The sequence below is a fragment of the Clytia hemisphaerica genome, unplaced genomic scaffold, assembly GCF_902728285.1.
Source record: "Clytia hemisphaerica strain Z4C2 unplaced genomic scaffold, Clytia hemisphaerica genome assembly, whole genome shotgun sequence".
NCBI classification, from domain to species: domain Eukaryota; kingdom Metazoa; phylum Cnidaria; class Hydrozoa; order Leptothecata; family Clytiidae; genus Clytia; species Clytia hemisphaerica.
In genome coordinates, this window is record NW_027103704.1 from 888,538 (window position 1) to 908,502 (window position 19,965).

The 19,965-nt window shown below is 35.0% G+C and overlaps 2 protein-coding genes and 1 long non-coding RNA gene across 3 annotated transcripts in view; all 3 read right to left on the reverse strand.

Annotated features, from left to right (window-relative positions):
* Positions 1 to 19,965, reverse strand: part of LOC136804086 (RIIa domain-containing protein 1-like) — a 185,881-nt gene that overhangs the window by 48,946 nt on the left and 116,970 nt on the right. The window lies entirely within an intron of this gene.
* LOC136804078 (amine sulfotransferase-like) lies at positions 1,589 to 7,648 on the reverse strand. The gene is made up of 5 exons (XM_067060818.1): positions 7,426 to 7,648; positions 6,749 to 6,836; positions 4,114 to 4,249; positions 2,712 to 3,077; positions 1,589 to 1,789 (listed from the first exon to the last, which is right to left on the reverse strand). Exons 1-5 carry the CDS (start codon positions 7,634 to 7,636, stop codon positions 1,622 to 1,624), a joined length of 969 nt encoding a protein of 322 aa, XP_066916919.1. The 5' UTR covers positions 7,637 to 7,648; the 3' UTR covers positions 1,589 to 1,621.
* On the reverse strand, positions 13,502 to 15,939 carry LOC136804077 (uncharacterized). Its single transcript, XR_010846235.1, has 2 exons — positions 15,560 to 15,939; positions 13,502 to 15,151 (listed from the first exon to the last, which is right to left on the reverse strand). It is a non-coding gene; the product is annotated as an uncharacterized lncRNA (long non-coding RNA).

Genomic DNA, 19,965 nt, shown 5'->3' on the forward strand with positions numbered 1-19,965 from the left:
AAATCTTTTTGTCTTGAAGAATTTGATAAGATCATTAATCCTTTAGTATCTTGATGCTTTCAACAGCCGACACCCTTATATTATATTATATAACAAAATGACACTCTCAATTAACTGAATTCATATATTATAGTAGGGGGGATTTTGTTCGATTTTTTGGAATCGCTTGACTGTTTTGTTAGAAGCACTTGTTATACATTTTTGGAAAGCTAATGGGTAGGGGAATCGAAATTACTATGTTTCCAATTTATTTTCGGACACTTTGGTGTGATTTTCGGACAAATATGACGGTCTCAGGCAAAAATCATAGGGTTAAAAATTAATGAACATTTTAGCTCGAGAAAAAAGAGACCTGTTGTATATTTTTGGAAAGCTCTCAAAAAATTAAGATTAGAGATATATTGCAAGTATAGGTGATTTCTGTACCTAACTCGAGATATTAACCCTTGAAAACCGTGTTTTTCAGCCAGAAACAGCTATTTTGTCCAGTTTTTGCGCTTTTTGAAGCTCAATATCTCGAGTTAGGTACTGAAATCACCTATACTTGCAATATATCTCTAATCCTAATTTTTTGAGAGCTTTCCAAAAATATACAACAGGTCTCCGTTTTCTCGAGCTAAAATTTTTATTAATTTTTAACCCTATGATTTTTGCCTGAGACCGTCATATTTGTCCGAAAATCACACCAAAGTGTCCGAAAAAAAATTGGAAACATAGTAATTTCGATTCCCCTACCACTTAGCTAATAAATTTTTAAGCACAGAGAGCTGAGTAGCTATGCTTTTAGTTTTACTGTAAATAAAAGTTATTGGTTTAGTAATTTTTTTTAACAGAATTACCTTACTTTTTCAGTATACTTTTTTGCGAAACACACTGTACATTATTTTGTTAAAGCAATTATTCCTGAATTTGAAAATTTGAAAATAAAAATGAAAAAAATTCATGAAGAAGAAAATGAATAAAAGAAAGATAGGAAAAATCTGAATGCATCTTTGAAATCAGTGAATTAAAAGTTTCAGAAAATGATAAATGCAAGATTTTCCGCCGAGCAAGAAAAATCTTCATTTTTCAGTCTTAAATTCATCCACTCATAATTATCTTTCTAACAAGGTATTATACTTTCAACCATATCCTTTTTCCTTCCGCAAGAAAAGTGTATCAAAATACCCCGGTTTTAGTCAGTAGTGGCAAATTTAAACTAGACAAAAGTTTTATAAAATTTGCCACTACTGGCAAAAACCGGGGTCTTTCCGTAGAAAACATTACGTCATGAATATCATGAATTTGATGTCCATTTTTAACATAGAGCTTATAACCCTTCAACAGATTTTTAGTGAAAGCACTTTCTTTTCAATATTTTTTTTCAGAAAAATCAAACTTCAAATCGAAAATTTAGCTCTAAAAATGTTGGCATCGTTAGAAGGCTGGTGCTCTCATTTTTTTTGAAACAACAATGGCAACTTTACTGTAAATGCAGTGGTTCTGAGCTAAGAACATTTGACGTAGGGTCGGTAAACAACACTCTTCTAACCGTATTTCGATATCTACGTTATCCGCCGTCTATGGGTAATCATTTTTATTCAAGAAATCTGTTTAAACCTGTTATTTCATGTTTTCAGCACTATTCATAAATTAATTTGAGATCGGTATCTTTCAGCCATTTTGTTTCCCATTCTTCCATTTGTTTAGTCATCTCTGGTGTAAACAAAGCCTTCCATGATCCGATTTGTCCTTTGTTAAACATTGTTTTTCCTTTCAAGGCAGCGTCAACAGTTGAACTGTAGTTTTTCTACATAGTAATAAAAAAAGTTTTGTTATGAATAATTTAGTCACGACGTTGTTCTTTTAAGACAAGCCTTTATTGGAAATACTAAGTCCATCAATGATATTAAAAAGTGTTGAAAGTTGCTCAGGGTACAAAATTGTATATTGGAGTCATCGAAATCGGAGGAGGTTCAAAATTGATGACGTAATCGAATTTCGACCTGTGAAGACGAATAGCGATTCTATTCATCGATTATTCAACACAAAGAAAAATGATCATAGCGACGGTCTAAGATCTTTATATTGCGGGCATCTTGAGTCTTGTTTGAAATATAGCCTGTGGCAACCAAGTGTCAGAGTTTTATCGTGCATGTGTCAGTCTAAGCACTATCAAAAGTACCAAAGATGAAGAGCAAAGATTACTTTTTTTTGTGTTGGTGGGATGGAGCATGTTGAATTGCACCAACTCAAAAAAAAATTCTCGTGTCCCCAAGCCTTTAAGCACTTATACAAATTCAAATTAAGATTTGCTTTACGTTCTCAGTGAAGTCGCCGTATTTGTTTCAAGAGCACTGGTAACACCCTGCGTATACGTACGCTCAAAATTTAATTCGTCAGCGGAAATTAGAAATGACACATGTGATTTTCATTAAAACTTTTTTGTGTGGGTTATGAGTGCTTATTTCGATTTCACACGTCAAGGTTAAAAAGTGCAATCAAATGTTTGGAAAATTCCGCAGTGATATCAAAATCACAATTCAAAGAAAATCACACTTAATCAGTTTTAAAAAATTACACGCGAAATTTGATTTTCGAAAATTTCGATTTCGGAATTTAAGTTTTTACACCCGTGTGATCTGATGTGATTTTTTCCTGTATACATGATACCCCTGGATTAGACACAAAACAGATTTAATTATGAAAAATAAGGTACTAAAGTTACTAACTTGGCTAGCATTGAACGAAAGCATTTTTTCAGCATTTGCTTTCATCGTTTCAAAAGAAAAACGATTGGTGAAAGCAACCAAATCCTCATTTGAAATTTCAATGTCTAAGAAATCAGATATCTTCTTGATGTGACCAGAGAAATCTTTTTTCATTTCTTCATAGGAAATGACCAGTAAGTTTTCATCCAAACGACGATTCCAGTATCCCAAAATATGCTTGAAATATGGACCGAATGCATTTCCCACATCGTTGGTCATTAGGTTTACCACATCTTGCAAGGTTCCAGAAAAATCATCATGGAGTGTTTTAAAGTGATTGAAAGCTGATTGGCAAACATCTCTTGGATTGCGATACATGTAAATAATCTGAATAGAAAAATAGGTATGTTAAAGAATTATTACTAACGAGAGAACATTTTAGCCCCTACTCCGCATTTTAATAATATTAAAAGTTTTTGACGTCACCGTTTTTCGCGTAGCGAAATGGGCCTGGTCGAAAAGATTTGATTTTGTCGGGGCCTATGTGAGCAAGTATCAATTAACGAGTCAAGGCTAAAAATTGATGATCTTAATATTACGCGCATGCGTAAGAAAAAACCACATATAATTAATACCTCCGAGTGATATGGTCAAATCTTTCTAATTGAAGCTATAAGAAATATTTATCTCCAAAAAAATTAAAGTAATTACTTCTTTATTCATGATATTCATGACGTTATCTTTTATACGGAAGCACCCGAGATACCCCGGAACTAGTGGCAATTGCCACTAGTTCCGGGTTATCTCGGGTGCTTCCGTATAAAAGATTACGTCATGAATATCATGAATTGCTCGCCCGACTCGAGTTGTTCCATATATAGAAAAAATTCCCTCCTGTAAATTAAGCTGTACAGGGTGTCCCTAATTAAAGTATCGAGTCGAAACACAACTATGAGTAGAAAGTTTTATGTGCGTGTTCACAAAATTGTATTTTAAGCTCTCCCTCTTTTTTCTTTGTCATTACGATTAATTTATACGTTGTAACTACCTTTTGTAATAAGCCTGTGTGATGGAGAACGTTCTTATAATTTAGCGATAACACACACAAACTTTTCTACTCAATCGCATGTTCAAACTCGATACTTTAATTAGGGACACCCTGTATATTGACTCTGCAATGGAAAAATATTTTGACACTACTAACACTGCTGGGCCTTTACACCGCTTAGGCTTTCTTGTCTTAGATTAGATATTGCATTTTAATTTTAGGTACATAAGTTGCAGATTCTAGAGTATAAGGCTAAACCTATGCTACGAATAGTTGTGCTAGCAGTTTTTTTTAACGATTTTACGTAACCTTGTGATGCTGGGAAAAATGCTTAAAATACATTGGTTGCATTCCTCACACAATTAATCACCTCACCTTTGCTTTGGTACGTTTTTCTCGAAATTGCTTTGGTAATAGTTCATAGGGCAAAGGAGTCTTTAAGAGTCTTGGTCTTGACAGCTTTGATAGAAATTCCTCTTCCGTATTGAAGGGATGGATACCAAGAGTTACCCTAAGGATCAGTAAAATAATAGATTTGTCTTTGAGGCAATCCCGGGGGGGAGGGGGTACTTAGGCAAATGGAGGGTACGGTATGTGCCGCCCTTAAGGGTACCTTTTTTGGACTTCCAAAGTCCCGCTAAGGGTCGGAAAATCAGAAAATCAAATTTCAGTCCCACTAAGTGTCGGAGAAAATTTTTTACCCCCTGAAAGATCGACATTTGGTCAAAATTGGTCAAATTTGTCGCGCTAAGGGTCGTAAAATTCCCAAAATTTTCCTTTATTTTCTCCTTTTTAGTCCCGGTAAGGGTCCAAAGTTCGAAAGTCGGGCGGCAAACCCCCCCCCCCGTCAGCTCGTAATCCTAGTGCCCCCCGCCCCCCGGGAGGCAATCAAGGTAATGTATCTGACAACTTATTCCATTTTTATGAACAGGTATAAAGAATGACCTAAAAGGACACTAAAGGTCAACAGAATGTAAAAGGCGCCGTACATCTGAACCCTGAACCTTAGAGAGACTTTTTAGAATTTTTTCTTCGGTTTTGGAAAATATTCCCATCTATAGTGAATGTTTCCCTAAAAGTTATAAAATTTTCCGAAACGTCATGAACTTTCCGACCCTCAAAGACATTACTTTTAAATTTTCTGATTTGTAAATAGACTTTATAAGTTTTAAAAATTGACTCTTAAGGACGTCATTTACTCAACACCCATCGGCAACACCCATTTTTGTATAAAAAACCCTCTTCCCGATGTAAACGATATAAAAAGTGGAAATAGGAAATTCAATACACCTTTCCCGAATTGTTTGTTTTTTTCGAAGGTCTTCAAACCATATTGAAAACTATATATTTGTATTCCTCCTATAAAGACAAGTGCATGCTGAAAATTTGAGCTCAAAAGCTTTTTTCTATCAATTTTTATGACTGTTTTTGTTCAAGGTGAAATCCCTTATAAAAACTAAAACATACAGCCCGGCCTCGTTTCCATGTAATTCTATTGTTTATAAAGAAATTTCAAATCAAAATAACTCAAGAACCGGAAGTGCTTTTTTCATAATTCTTTTTTTATTTGTTTAGTTTTGCGACATACAATTTTATGAAACTAAATAGAAACATTCAAACATTAAAACAAAAAAGTCAAACAATTCGGGAAAGGTGTATAGCAAATAATTGGAAAATCCAATTGTTTTCACTCTAATATCAACAGAAAATTTGCAAAAAAATGCACTATAAGGATTGATTTTAGGGATTTAATTTATAAAAACAAGAAAAATGAATCTTTTGTGGACTTTTTGCCAAATTGCCCTCACTGAGAAAAAATCATTTCAAAAATATTCATTCAGTCAAAAGATATTGAGATTATAATTATAATTGATAGAAATTATAATTATCTCAGCTTTGGAGGAGTAAAGTGAGTCACGTTTGGGTTCGTTGAATGCTCTATCTTTTCAGCGGGCCATTTAAAAAAGTTACCAGTAAATTTTCTAATTCAAGGCGAAACAATAAATAATTATTCTGGACGCTACGCGTGGAAAAATAGAGAAGAATTAATTACGAAATTCACAATTCATTTACGAAATACGCGTTAATGATTAGGGGAAAATTGAATTGGACGCGCTAAATTGGAGGTAAAAATCTTTTATAAAACTCTTCAGATATTAAAACTTAATGCCCTTAATTATTAAAACTTTTCTAGCTAGGGATTAAAAATAATTTTTTAATCAAATGTCTGAATTTGTAAATGCTAGATGTTCCCGGGGGTGGGGGGGGTGGGGGGTACTAGGGTTGCGAGCTGAAGGGGGGGTGCCGCCTGACTTTCGATCCTCGGACCCTTACCGGGACTAAAAAGGAGAAAACAAAGGAACATTTTGTGAATTTTACGACCCTTTGTGGGACAAATTTGACCAATTTTGACCAAATTTCGGTCTTTCCGTGGGTAAAACATAGCCGTAGCGAGAAACCCTGCAAAATTTATGGGTGAGAGCGGTTTTTACGACACCGTAATTATTGTCTTTGTTTTATCAAAAGATAATGAATATGTCATAAACGTCTACACTCCCTTAATTTTGCAGGGTATCTCGCTTTGCCTATGTAAAAAGTTGAATTTTTCCGACCCTTAGCGGGATTTCGGAAATCCAAAAAAGGGTAGATGGGTAGATGTTATATTATGATAGGATTTTTTATGAGAGTTATGATAGATCTGAAGATGTTCTACCATAGAGTAGAGAGAAAATTTATCAATAAATAAATTTTTGTTGTTTCTTGCCTGTGACCCATCCAAATATATAAATTTTAAAAATCTTTATTTGAGTGAGGGTTACACAATGCATTAAAGTACATTAAAATACATTAGCTTGAGGAGGAAGTGAGAATGATGAAGATCCGTTTTTATAATTGTGATTTAGAAAATTTACGGGCATTCCAGAAAGAGTTAAACAAAGTTTCTTATAGGTTTGACTGTCAAAAGGCTGTTTTATATGATTAATTAATTGATAATAACAAATTTTCTTACATGAATAAATTGACTGGAGGTGGATTCTGTATCTCAAGTTTGATGTCGTACATCAGGGCCCAAACAATTCTTTCGCACCAATTGGAACCTTCAATGAAATTCAAAATACCTAAAAGTTATTTTTACATTATTATAAGCACTTTCCTTTATACTTGGACCAAGTTACTCGATCCCGGCCGAGCAAAAATCTTTGATCGGAGTTTTTTTGAAATTGGTATCCTAATGGCGGCACTACTTTAATAGCGGTAAAAATGCATCGAGAGCGATAGATCTATATTTCCTCGTATACTTTTTATGATTTAGCGCCGTTAGACGTTAATTTTCGACATTGCAATTGTCTTCTCTCTCGGGTACCAATTTAAAAAAACAACCTCCGACCAAAGATGGCGGATATAGCTTGGTCCAGGGATATATAAAGGTCAGTGATTATAAGTCTCTCCGAAAATATAAAGCACACCCACCTCAGTGAGCCGGTGAAAATTCTTCAGCCAGTGGGAGATAAAATGAAGTAGAAACTTGATACTTGAGCGCGGATTACGAAATCTATGTTTCACCGCAAAAATGTAAATGGGGTTGCAAATCATACCTCAAAAGATATTTTTCCACAAATGGGAAACCATCCACTCTTGGAAAGTTCAATCACTCATTTATCTTTTGTTCAAGAAATACATAAGTACCTGTTTTACCATTTCCACAAACGATTACGTCATCATCAAATAATTCGCAGCTTTCAACCTTTTCTTGATTATCGAAGTATTCTTTTCTTCCCAAAATGTTCAATTCGCTGCACCACTCCACATTATAAATGTAGCCTATGCGCTCAAAAGGAGAAAGGTATTGGCTTTTTAAAGGCTCACTTTTCAGCTGCCTGTGCTTGTTACTATCCATTTTTATAGATGAAACACTGAAATATTTTTGAAAACTATGTGTTTAGTCATAGTCATAGTAGTGTAACTATAAAGTGTCTATATAATGTAAAACTTTCTCATTCTCAGAGAAACTTTCCACTCGAAACTTTTCAGCGGATAAAGACCAAAACTCCGAACAGTTAAGAATGAACTTCAAACTGTTATTCAGTTACTCAGTACGTAGCACCCTTTTGTTTGTACAACTTTTTAAAATGTATGTACTTTTTAGCCGGTATTCCCAGAAAAAATAGCGGAATGATCCCGGTAAAGCTACGGGAATGAGAAAAGTTTTCACTTTGACGGTAATTTTTGGAACAGCAGCTCAAGCTGTAAACCAAAGAACATAAATAAAGGATATAAAGGATGGATACCATTGTCATATATGCGCGTACGCGTAGCTAAACTTTTCTTGATCTCCAAAAATATACTGGTTCTTCTTACAAAAAAGTTTTATATATTTTATGTATGTATAGCATATAAAATGCTATGATTCAAACTGGTACGAAGAGGACAACTACTTTAGTAATGATAGACTAGCCATAACTGCCGTTAAAAGTGCCACCGCAACAGAACGAACACATAGTGTTGAATTTGCTTTCAAAAGGAATGTATTATTAGCCCTAAAGTAATTTTTGCTAGAAGTGACCTCTCACAAAAACAAAGAAATTATGAACTGCAAAAAAAATATAGCCCTAATGATAGGTCTCTCAAAAAATAGGGTCAAAGTCTCTCAAAATCAAAAATTGTAAAATCAACAGTAAAGCCAACACCACAGAAAACAATTCAAACAACTAAATAGTTTTTAAAGTATATAGTGACCATTTTAATGTTTTTCAAGTTGACGATAAAAGACTATTAACCTCGGCTAGGTTGAAAAAACACTAAAACTAAAGAAAAAAATCTAATTTTTCACAAACAATCTCTAAAAAGATTATAAATGCATGTGGTTATATGCTCCTCTACATTTGTTATCAGATTTTCTAAAGAATTATATAATCATGGTCACAAATAATCGCAAGCTGTTCTCCAACAAATCTCATATTATTCTAGCCAGGAGGTGACATAAGATTTTCCAAGTACCGTCAACGGCTCTAACTTGGGACAGTCTGACAAAACATGGGACAGCAATACGGCCATCATTTTACTGAGCCTCTAAAGTCATACGCTACCCTTACCAGGTAGGCTTTCACAAGTTAGAGCTGTTGACGGTATATACGCAATCTTGAGTTGAATTATTCAATAACCAGGACGCCACGTGAAATATCCCAAGTCATAATATCAAAATCATACCAGGACGTCATGTGAAATATCCCAAGTCATAATCTCAAAATCATACCAGGACGTGGTCGTGTGAAATATCCCAAGTCATAATCTCAAAATCATACCAGGACGTCATGTGAAATATCCCAAGTCATAATCTCAAAATCATACCAGGACGTCGCGTGAAATATCCAAAGTCATAATCTCAAAATTATACCAGGACGTCGTGTGAAATATCCCAAGTCATAATCTCAAAATTATACCAGGACGTCGCATGGTGAAATATCCAAGTCATAATCTCAAAAACATACCAGGACGGCGCGTGAAATATCCAAGAGAGTCATAATCTCAAAATTATACCAGGACGTCGCATGGTGAAATATCCCAAGTCATAATCTCAAAATTATACCAGGACTTCGTGTGAAATATCTCAACACGTTAGCTCAAAATGATACCAGAACGTCGTGTGAAATATCCCAAGTCATAATCTCTAAATTATAACAAGTACCTTGAATTACAAAGCTCGTTTCAAAAATGTGTCTTTCCCCTTCTGATAAGTTCTTGAAAATATTACTTCCAAAATTCTCTTGGAACTCTGCATCACTATTTCTTTTCGTAAAAGTACCACAATTTTCAACGATCCTTAACCATAACGGTTCTCTAATTTCATCCAGCAGTCAAAAAGCATTACTTTTCATGTTGTTATTTTCAAACGGAATTTCCATTGAGCCACTTATTTGAAGCAAATTAAAAAAATCACTTGATTCTTCAAACGATACTTTAATTTTTATTTCTGGAAGAAGTAAGCGGTAACATATTTCGAGAAAACAATCAACAGCGCAAGAGTAAGTGCGGCTAACAGACGTTCTGCTTGAATTTCGGAAATGTGCAATATTCAATGCTGTGTCTATCAATTTATTCCTTTTATCGGAGTTTTCCTTTTATCGGAGTTTTCCTTTTATCGGAGTTTCCCTTTTATCGGGTCTTGTCTTATTTTGTTGTTCAGCTTGTTCTTTTACTTTTCTTTTCTTGTCTTTTGTTTGAATTTACAAACTGTAATCAAATTTTTGTATAAAGTAATGCTATTTGACTGATAGACTGCTAGAGAACTTTTAAACCCAGAACTGCAGAAAGGCTGCCAGCAATCGAAAAAAAGGTGACTTTCTTCGCTAATATTACCTGCGTTTCATCTACAATTATTAAACGTTAGAAAGTCCGGTCATAAAACCAAACAACAAACGTCCGCCGCGCATGCCAAAACAGACGAGCAATTGAAAATGAAATATAACCGCCCGGGCGTATGCATCAAAACATTACGGAATCTCATATCAACCGCCGGAACAAAAATACTGACAACAAACAACGAAGTGCAATAATTCGAGATTCCTGTCCAATATCCTTGCGTGAAACTATGCTGTCTCCTCGCTCGCCCTGAGGCTCGCTCCGGTGGCAATTAGGATTGGAGTAGTCTAGCTATCTGGCTATATTGGTAATAAATGGATAAGAAAGCTGAGTATGGAGGACGCCTGAAGATGTGGTTCGTCTAGATAATAAAGGTGGCTAACTCGATATAATAACAATGAGATAGGGATGCCAGAGTTAAAATTTTTAGATTGTCAAAGTCCTGGTTTTGTAGTAAAATAGTAAATATTAGGAAATAAAAACAACTGAAACTTAAGGGAACTTCTTATTTTGGCGGTAACTAATTTTGGCGAACTTAGCCAAGGTCAGAGCCCTTAAGATAGTTTTCAAAAATTTACACTAAGAGACCAAACTAAAACAGAAATTGATTGCAGATAAGACCAGACGCGATGACGAGAAAAGATTGAAATTTATCTCACTCAGATCAAAATATTGATAAGGATTGGGTGGAAAGTCTCAGTCTAGGTTTGATCTCAAACATCAAATGGAATATAAAATGCCAGAAGAAGGTTTGTAAACAACATAAAACAAGAAAACCTAAGCGGCGTAAAGGCCTCGCAGTGTTGGTAGTGTCAACATATTTTTCAGTTGCCATACAATTTAATTTACAGGAGTGAATATTTTCGATATATAGAACACTTCGAGTCGAGCGAGCAATAAAGAATAAAATTTAGAATATTTCGAATATTCTAAAAGATAGACGGATGGACTCACTCGCTAAGACAAAACTTAGCCTTTTGTTTAAAGATTCTAGTCCGCAAGTCCGTAGACGTAACCAAGCATTTGTAAACATTGCTCGTTTTTAAATATGGCGGTTTTCAGCAATTTGTCAGACTTGCTTTCACTCTGATTGTTTTTATTTTTATCATGTTTTTGGTATTTTTAGAGTACTTAAAGAGGTTTATATTTCTTTAGCATAGTATTTTATGTTATCTATGTTGATATAGTTAGTAAATGCACCAATAAAGTAATATGAATCTTATAATTAAAGAGTGGTTCTTGAGCATCACCCATCACTACAACGCCTAGCCAAAGGCCTATTGAAGTCAATCATATAGTCAATCAAACATATAAATGAAGTCAATCAAACATATAAACGACTGGACATCCATCTCCTTTCTATTTTTGTAGAAAGCGGCTGCGTTTAGACCAACTGGCATTTGTAATTTGGCATTTGCTCATGGGGGATTCGATTTTAATAGCTTTTCCATTGTATTTTCTGTCATGTCATTTAAGGAATCGTCTTTTTAGAGTCAATAATGAAAAGGTGATTCCCTCAAGTTCAACTTTGACAGATCAAACAATGAAAAGCATGGAATTTCTCAAAAACTGCAGTCATTAAGACTGAAACTTTTTGCCGTAAGGGCTAGGCTATGGCAAATCTTGCAAATTTTACAATCTATAGAAAGAACTGAATAAAAAACGTGCAAAAACTTTAAAAAATCAAAAATGTCATTTTTTCTCTTTGTTTTGGTTCCTTTGTTTGATTTGAAATGCCAGAAAAGGGGATTCCTTTGCTCAAAATGACATTTCAAATGCCAACGAAATGCCAACACGCATCATTAGGCATTTGACAAACCGAACAATTGCGCGGAACAATAGAATTCAAAGAATACTGCAAGCAATTACAAATGCCAGGCTGGTCTAAACGCAGCCAGCACTGCTAGCTTCGTTGCCGCCTCGTTAAAAACATAAAATGAAACAATAAATTTGATGGTATACCGTGAGATCTACCGTGAAAAGCACAGCTCAAAATCATATATTTACGCTGTGCCGACGAATCCAGATTCTATTCATCGCGCAATCAGCGAAGACAAAAGTAACCATGACGACCATCCAAGATCTTGGATGAGCGTCATAGTCGATATTTTTATTCCCGTCGTTGAAAACACAAGTTACAAAAAGTCATCAATGCTTTGTAAAAAGAGTCAGTGATAGAGAATCATAACATAAAGTCTGTCTATTATTTCGATTCAATTAAAGTGACATTTCCATAATTAAAAGTTTAGTAATTACTGTTATACATTTGGGGATCATGTAAAAGATTTCTTTCGAAATAAGCTCATTTCAACTACACTTGGAGGTTTCTGGGGAATTCGTAAATGGTAAACTGCATACTGATACAGTCTGCTAAACATTTATATGGTAATATTTGCTCTTCATCTTTGATTTTTTCTACAGTGATTAGATTGATACATGCGCGATAAAATTTCTATTATTTGTCTTCAGAGGTTACTATTTTTTTTGAAAACTTAACCTCTGATACTCAGGGTAGTGAGATCGGGTAACTTGCATCAGTGGAGGGACATTTGCATAGCCATCAAATGCCTGACCAACCAAAGCAGCAAAATTTCAAACCAAATGTTTCCGCTCGCAGCTCTACTCTACCGTTTTAGAATCTCATATTTGCCGCGCGAGTATTTTTGGCGAGTTACTTGGCGACAGAATCGCGGGTAAATAAAACAGCGTGGTCGGTACCCTGAGTATCATAGGTTGAGTTTTCAAAGTACATATCATCCTCTGAGGACCAAGTGAAGAAATTTTATCGTGCATGTGTCAATCTAATCACTGTAGAAAGAATCAAAGATGAAGAGCAAATATTACCATATTAAAGGGACATAACAGTACTTGCGAAATTTGTAAACAAACTGTATGCAGCGGATACAAAATCAAAACAAATGTCACATGTCAAAATAAAAAATCAAACTAAATATGGCTAATTTTGAATGTTCAATTGTTTTACAAGTTTGTCTTGGACACGTGATTTTAATTGTTCTCTTTAATGACACGTGGTTCGCGCAATGTTTACATTTTACTACTTTAATCGTAGAAATTTTAGCGGGACTAATTTTAGCGTATATTAGCGAGTCAGGAAAATCTTCATTTTTTTTGGATTTATTTTAGCGAATCACGATTTCAAAAAATTTCGCGTGGATAAATTTTAGCGAATACTCGTATTACTTTATTGATTGAATTCGTTTTCTAGCATTTCTTTGCACTGAAACCCTCCTATTGATAAAAATGTATCACGGCAATATTACCAGAAATTTATTTTCTTATCTACGAAACGAAAATAAATTAATTTATTTCCTAATTCTTCTAAAATCTTGTCAAAGACCCAATGAAAATTGAAAACTCGATGAAACAACAACCGAAATCTCGATTTCGAGACAGATTTAATGTATTCTAGTAGTAGTAGGAGCCGTACCAAATCCTGTGTCGTATTCATATCTAAAAACATCTTATAAAATATTAAAAATATATTAATCCCTAGTTCTATTTCTAACTATAATTTTATTCCTAGTCCTAATCCTAATCATAATCCTAGTCCTAATCCTATTCGTAGCCCTAAGAGTCTAAAATCCTCAAAAAACGTTTAAAAAATAATACAGCTACTCTCGTTCCTTGACCCCCTCGGATGAAAACACTTTCTAGCCCCGGTTCGCCAATTTGGGTGCCCTGACTGTCTCTGAGAACTAGGCTGCTAGAAACAAAAACCGTGGAGGGTCGCAGTTCGAGCCCTAAAAATTCAATAAAACAACTTGAAACCATTCATATAAACTTGAAAACGTATACAACCCGAAAACGTATGCAACTTGAAAACGTATGTGAACCGAAAACGTATACAACTTGAAAACGTACGTGACCCGAAAACGTATACAACCTGAAAACGTATGTGACCCGAAAACGTATACAACCTGAAAACACATGTAACCTGAAAACGTATGTAACCTGAAAACTTATACAACCCGAAAACGTACACAACCTAAAAACTTATACAACCCGAAAACGTATACAACCCGAAAACGTATACAACCTGAAAACGTATGTAACCTGGAAACTTATACAACCCGAAAACGTATACAACCTGAAAACGTATGTAACCCGAAAACGTATGTAACCCGAAAACGTATGTAACCCGAAACGTATGTGACCGGAAAACGTATACAACCTGAAAACGTATACAACATGAAAACGTATGCAACCCGAAAAAGTATGTAACCCGAAACGTATACAACCTGAAAACGTATACAACTTGAAAACGTATACTACTTAGCGTAAATTCTAATTCTCCAAAAACAAAAAAGGAAGGAAGAGAAGTTTCGAGAATACGACTTGTAACAGGTTTGAACGACGTGTGATGCAAATAACAAAATCTACCATTTTTATGAACACGCGAAACTCTCAAAAACTCTAATTTACAGAACGGTAATAGTAATAATAATTTTTTAAACGCCCCTGAACGCCTTTGATTTTCTACGAAAACGTAAATAAATACACTTATTTTCTTATCTACGAAACGAAAATAAATTAATTTATTTCCTAATTCTTCTAAAATCTTGTCAAAGACCCAATGAAAATTGAAAACACGATGAAACAACAACCGAAATCTCGATTTCGAGACAGATTTAATGTATTCTAGCAGTAGTAGGAGCCGTACCAAATCCTGTCGACTAAGAGCATGAGACAAAGTGTGCTTTTGCTTGAACTGAGGAAGAATAGTTTTATAAATTAATAATAATTAACGCTAATTAACCCTTTATTTCTAGAAACGTATAATAAACTTCCATATTCTTTGATATATATCTATTCTTGATACTTTCCGGACGTCAAAGTCCATGTTTCGTCAAAAATCCTTTCTTTATACTGAAATTAGAAGCTGCGAACACAGCTGCTGACCTTAAGCTGTGCAACCAATATAACGATTTGTGATAAACCACGAATTCCAAAATTTGTTTCACCTCATCCCTGATTGTCGAGCATGTAATCGACGCGTTTGTTTTTCCTAAAATCTGTGTAGATGTTAAATACTCTAAAAGTAAAATTGTTAGAATTAGAACGTTCCTCCTTGTAACGAAATCTGAATAACGTGATTATCAATTAGAAAAACGTGAAATGGAATGGCCAAAATACTGCTGAAGTCCAGTAAGGCACGACCAAAACACCTTTTGTATTCCCTTTAGAAGCTAGAAAATGCTTAATTGCTTTGGGAATTAAATAGATGGGTGATACAATATGACAAAATTCTCCTGTCCAATGAAAGGAAAAAGCATCTGTGTCTTAAAACTTCCGGGGCAAAAATACTTGGAACAAAACCGGTCACACTTCATGTTGACACTGTCGGCAAATAAATCTATCGTTACTTCGCCCCAATTTTTTGTATCGCATTCGCAAAATTTTGTTTTATAAACCAGTCGTCATAATCTACTGTTTTACTTACTTCATCTGCTTTCTCGTTGTATTTTCGAGCAATCCAAGTCACTGTCAATTTGACATCTTTTCTCTTACAAATCATAAATACATCATTTGCCAACTGTTGTAACAAACTTTAATTCTTGCAAATCCTGACGATTATGGCTGTACTTATGTTATCTGTATGACACAAAATCGGTTTATTGTCTAAAAACTGGTCAAATGAATCCATGGCATATTTAATAGCCAATAACTCCATGTACGTAGAACTTTCCCCTCACCTATCTGTTGTAAAATTTTTATAACAAACATAATCATTTAAAATTGCTCCAATTCCCGTGGCGCTAGCATCTGAAAATATTTTTAACTGTGGTACTTCATATTTTCTAATTGATCTTTTATTCAAAACAAGCAGAAACAGAGTAAGTTTTATTTTTGAAATTGACCTGTATACCCAACCATTGAATCTCAGTTACAGGCTCCCATTGTGACTTTTCATTGTTAGCTATAAATCCAGCTTTTTCTAAACAACCGGACACAAAATTTGAATTTTCTACTGCCCTCTCGCTTGAATAATCTATTGACAAACAATCGTCTAAGAAACAAGCTATTCTGATTCCTTGAACACGCCAATACTTGATGAGGACTAGCCTCTAAAAATTTTCCTCCAAAGCTGAACGTGTTTTTTTTTTTTTTTTTTTTTTTTTTTCAAACTCCCTTTTACCATTAAACTCTTTTCAAAGCATGATATATTATTCTTAGCCTTATCCATCTCCTGATTTTTTAGATCACTGCTGCTTCCGATGTCCTGGTTCACCACAGATGTAACATTTGTTAAGTGGGTTTAAGTACCTGATTGGATGGCTCTGGTTAATGTTGTGGACTGAAATAAAAAGGGCCCTTGAAAATTTTTATATGCCCACTTCATGCTGAGGAAAATTTTGTTGTATCAACTGTGGCTGAGGCATCACTGGTAATCCTTGAACCTGGTTTGGATGAGATGGTGCGAATCTTTTGGGCAGCACTTGGCTGGCAAGGCCTTGTTTGTGTTTTCTTTCGAAATGAACCTACCTTCTGCTTCTCGAAGCTTGGAATCGTTATTCGAATCATCTGCTAAACCTTTGGGCAAATATTCATTGGTTGTGTCCCACCCTTCTATGGAACTACCTACGTACTTGATAATTTTCTTGCGTTTAATTAATTGATCCTCAAATTTATCGAGCACATAAGATAAAACTTTTGCCTCGTTATTTATATTTTGAACAAACTTGTATTGGTGCTTATTTGATATATTTTCAAAGTCATATACAGATTGTTTATTTTTCATAGTATTGATTTGAGTTTCTAAAAAAGAATTATCTTTTCCCCTTTTTTCGTCTGCCCTGTCAAACTTGTCTTCAAGGAGATTGAAAAATTTTTGCTGAAAAGCTATAGGTTCGAAAAAATTACCTTGTTGAGGTATTTCCTACTATTGTAGCCCCCTTGTGCTAATGGAGCCCCTTGCTGTTGTGGTAAACTTTGGTTTTGTTGGTTCCCTTGTTGTTGGAGCCCTAATTGGGGTTGTATCCCTTGTCTTACCGATGTCAAAATACCTTTATCAACAACAGCCATTAAATCGTCCGTCTCTGAGATGGTTGCTGAATGCGTTTGGGCCTTCTTCTTAGGTGCCATATTACTTTAATAATCTTGAAGATTGAAGTTTCGAGAATACGACTTGTAACAGGTTTGAACGACGTGTGATGCAAATAACAAAATCTACCATTTTTATGAACACGCGAAACTCTCAAAAACTCTAATTTACAGAACGGTAATAGTAATAATAATTTTTTAAACGCCCCTGACCGCCTTTGATTTTCTACGAAAACGTAAATAAATACACTTCGCGCGGATAAATTTTAGCGATCTGTCGATTCGGCGTGTTTTAGCGAGATTTATTTTAGCGAAACTAGGGAAAACTCGCTAAAACGCTAAAATTAGTCTCGCTAAAATTTCTACGATTAAAGTACTTTAATGTCCCTTTAATGTCTAACAGACTGTATCAATATAACCATTGACGAATTCCCCCAGAAACCTCCAAGTGTAATTGAAATGAGTTTCTTTCAAAAGAAATCTTCTACATGATTCCCAAATGTATAACAGTAATTACTAAACTATTAATTATGTAATCGTCAGCCGTGCAAAATTACTCGAATCTGATTGGTTTAGAGAAGTGCGATTAATCGTTAATTGCACCATTACCAGTTTTTGCACTCTTCGGCGGGGGGGACACTTCTGTCCCCTTATTCTTTTCCCTTTTTCTAAAAAAACTATGATTTACTAATGATTAGTTACTGACGATTAACTCGGAATCGTATGTTTTGTCGTGCAATTAACGATTAATCACTCGTAACAAAGATGAAAATACCGTGAAAATTACTATTTTCTCCTTTGTTACTCGTGATTAATCGTTAATTGCACTCCAAACCATACGATTACTAGTACGTAATGTTACTTGAATGGAATCGAAATAATAGGCAGATCTTTATTTTATGATTCTCTATCACTGACTTTTTTTAAAAAGCATTGATGACATTTTTAAATTGTGTTTTCAACGACGGGAATAAAAATATCAACTTTGAACTTAATCCAAGATCTTGGATTGTCGTCATGGTTACTTTTCTCTGCGTTAATTGCGCGCTGAATAGAATCTGAATTGGTCGGCACAGATCGATATATGATTTCGGCCTGTGCTTTTCACGGTACGTGGTTTGATAATAAAAAATCATGCTAGATCATAAATTTTGAGATGGTGGGAATTCAGATGTTTCTCGATGGTTGCTTGACATGTAATCTCGAATTTTGATGATGATATTAGACATAAATATGGATGACATCACTTTTATGATTAGGAGATATACATTTCCGCGAATTTCGTAGATCAGGTTTGTTTTGATTTAACTATTTAATGACCAGGCAGGTTATTCATTTGAGGGCTATGCATGTTAGCCTCCACTGATGCAAGTTACCTGCTCACGGTACCTCTTGGGAATATCTTGCTAACAGCGTCAAAAGTTCGCCGACGCGACTCTCTGTTGTTCTACTCTTCTCAAGCCTTTTATCTATATCATAACAAAGATAACAGAGGCAAAATCATCGTCAGCTTGTCAAAACACCGACTAATATTTCTAAATTTTAACTCAAAAGTCTGGAATAATTTTAGAGAGTATGGGATTCAAATTATGATATTCTTATGACACAGGCTCTCAACTTTGGCAAACTATTATTTTCAAATCATAAAAAAAAATATTGGAGTGGCAAAAGTGATTCAAAAGTATTTACGCAGTTGAAATTCTGCATTTCAGCGTTGAAAAATGTTGATTAAATATATTGCGAACTTATGAAAAAAATTGAGAATAATTCTTTTGTGAGCCCCCCCCCCAAGCGGCACCTAATCACGCCATCACGCAAAAAAATTTATCCATCACGCATCACGAAAATCGCTAAAATTTGTCATCACGCAAAAAATAGCGAAAAATAGCCCAAATCACGCATCACGCCTCAAACTTTTACCCTATCACGCATCACGCCAAAATCTTCATCACGCCATCACGCCAAAAAAAATCTCTAATCACGCCATCACGCAAGAAAAAAGTCCCAATCACGCCATCACGCAAACATGCAAACCGCTGGGGGCCTCTTTTGTGAATTACGAGTACTGTTCAAGCACTATCAATCCTTTTACCTAAGTAATTCAAAGAAATAAAATTGTGACGGAATATTGTTGGATATTTTATACCAATTTGAAATACAGGCGGCAACGAGACAACAAAAGATAGACATCCAGTCGTTTATATGTTCATGAGTCAATCAATCAAGACGATCTAACCCAATAAAAAAGTAAAATGGATTCCAGCTCAATCGAAAGAAAAGGCAATTTTCAAAATTAAAAATTGAGCAAACAGGCTGATACATATTACTAAAAGTTTGTATTTAATATTTTTCTGATATTATTTTGATGCTGAAACTTTTAGACATACCAGAGGCGTGTTTAGGGTAGGTCAAGTAACCCAAGTGACATAGTTCCGAGAAATTGAAAATATGAAAAATTGTGAAACAGGCTTTCTTACTCCTTTTAGTGATACGCAGTCTCCTTCGGATGCCATGTCTTGTATCAACAGCGGCAGTTAAAACTTAGACTAACATGTATCTCATTTTTCGCAGTTTTACCTCCCTAATGTTTTGTTAGTGAAGTTTTTGCTATTTAGAAGCTTTTATTTTGATAATCCGAAAACCTATCTAATACCGCCCGACCCATATCGCCCCGCCTGAGTGACTTAGAAACACCCCTTTTGACCTCCTCCGCGAGTCTGCTAAATCACGTGCCTCGCGTGCCTTAGTGCCTTAACTTTTTTTACGTGCCTCTAGTGCCTCACGTGCCTCAAGTGCCCTAGTGCC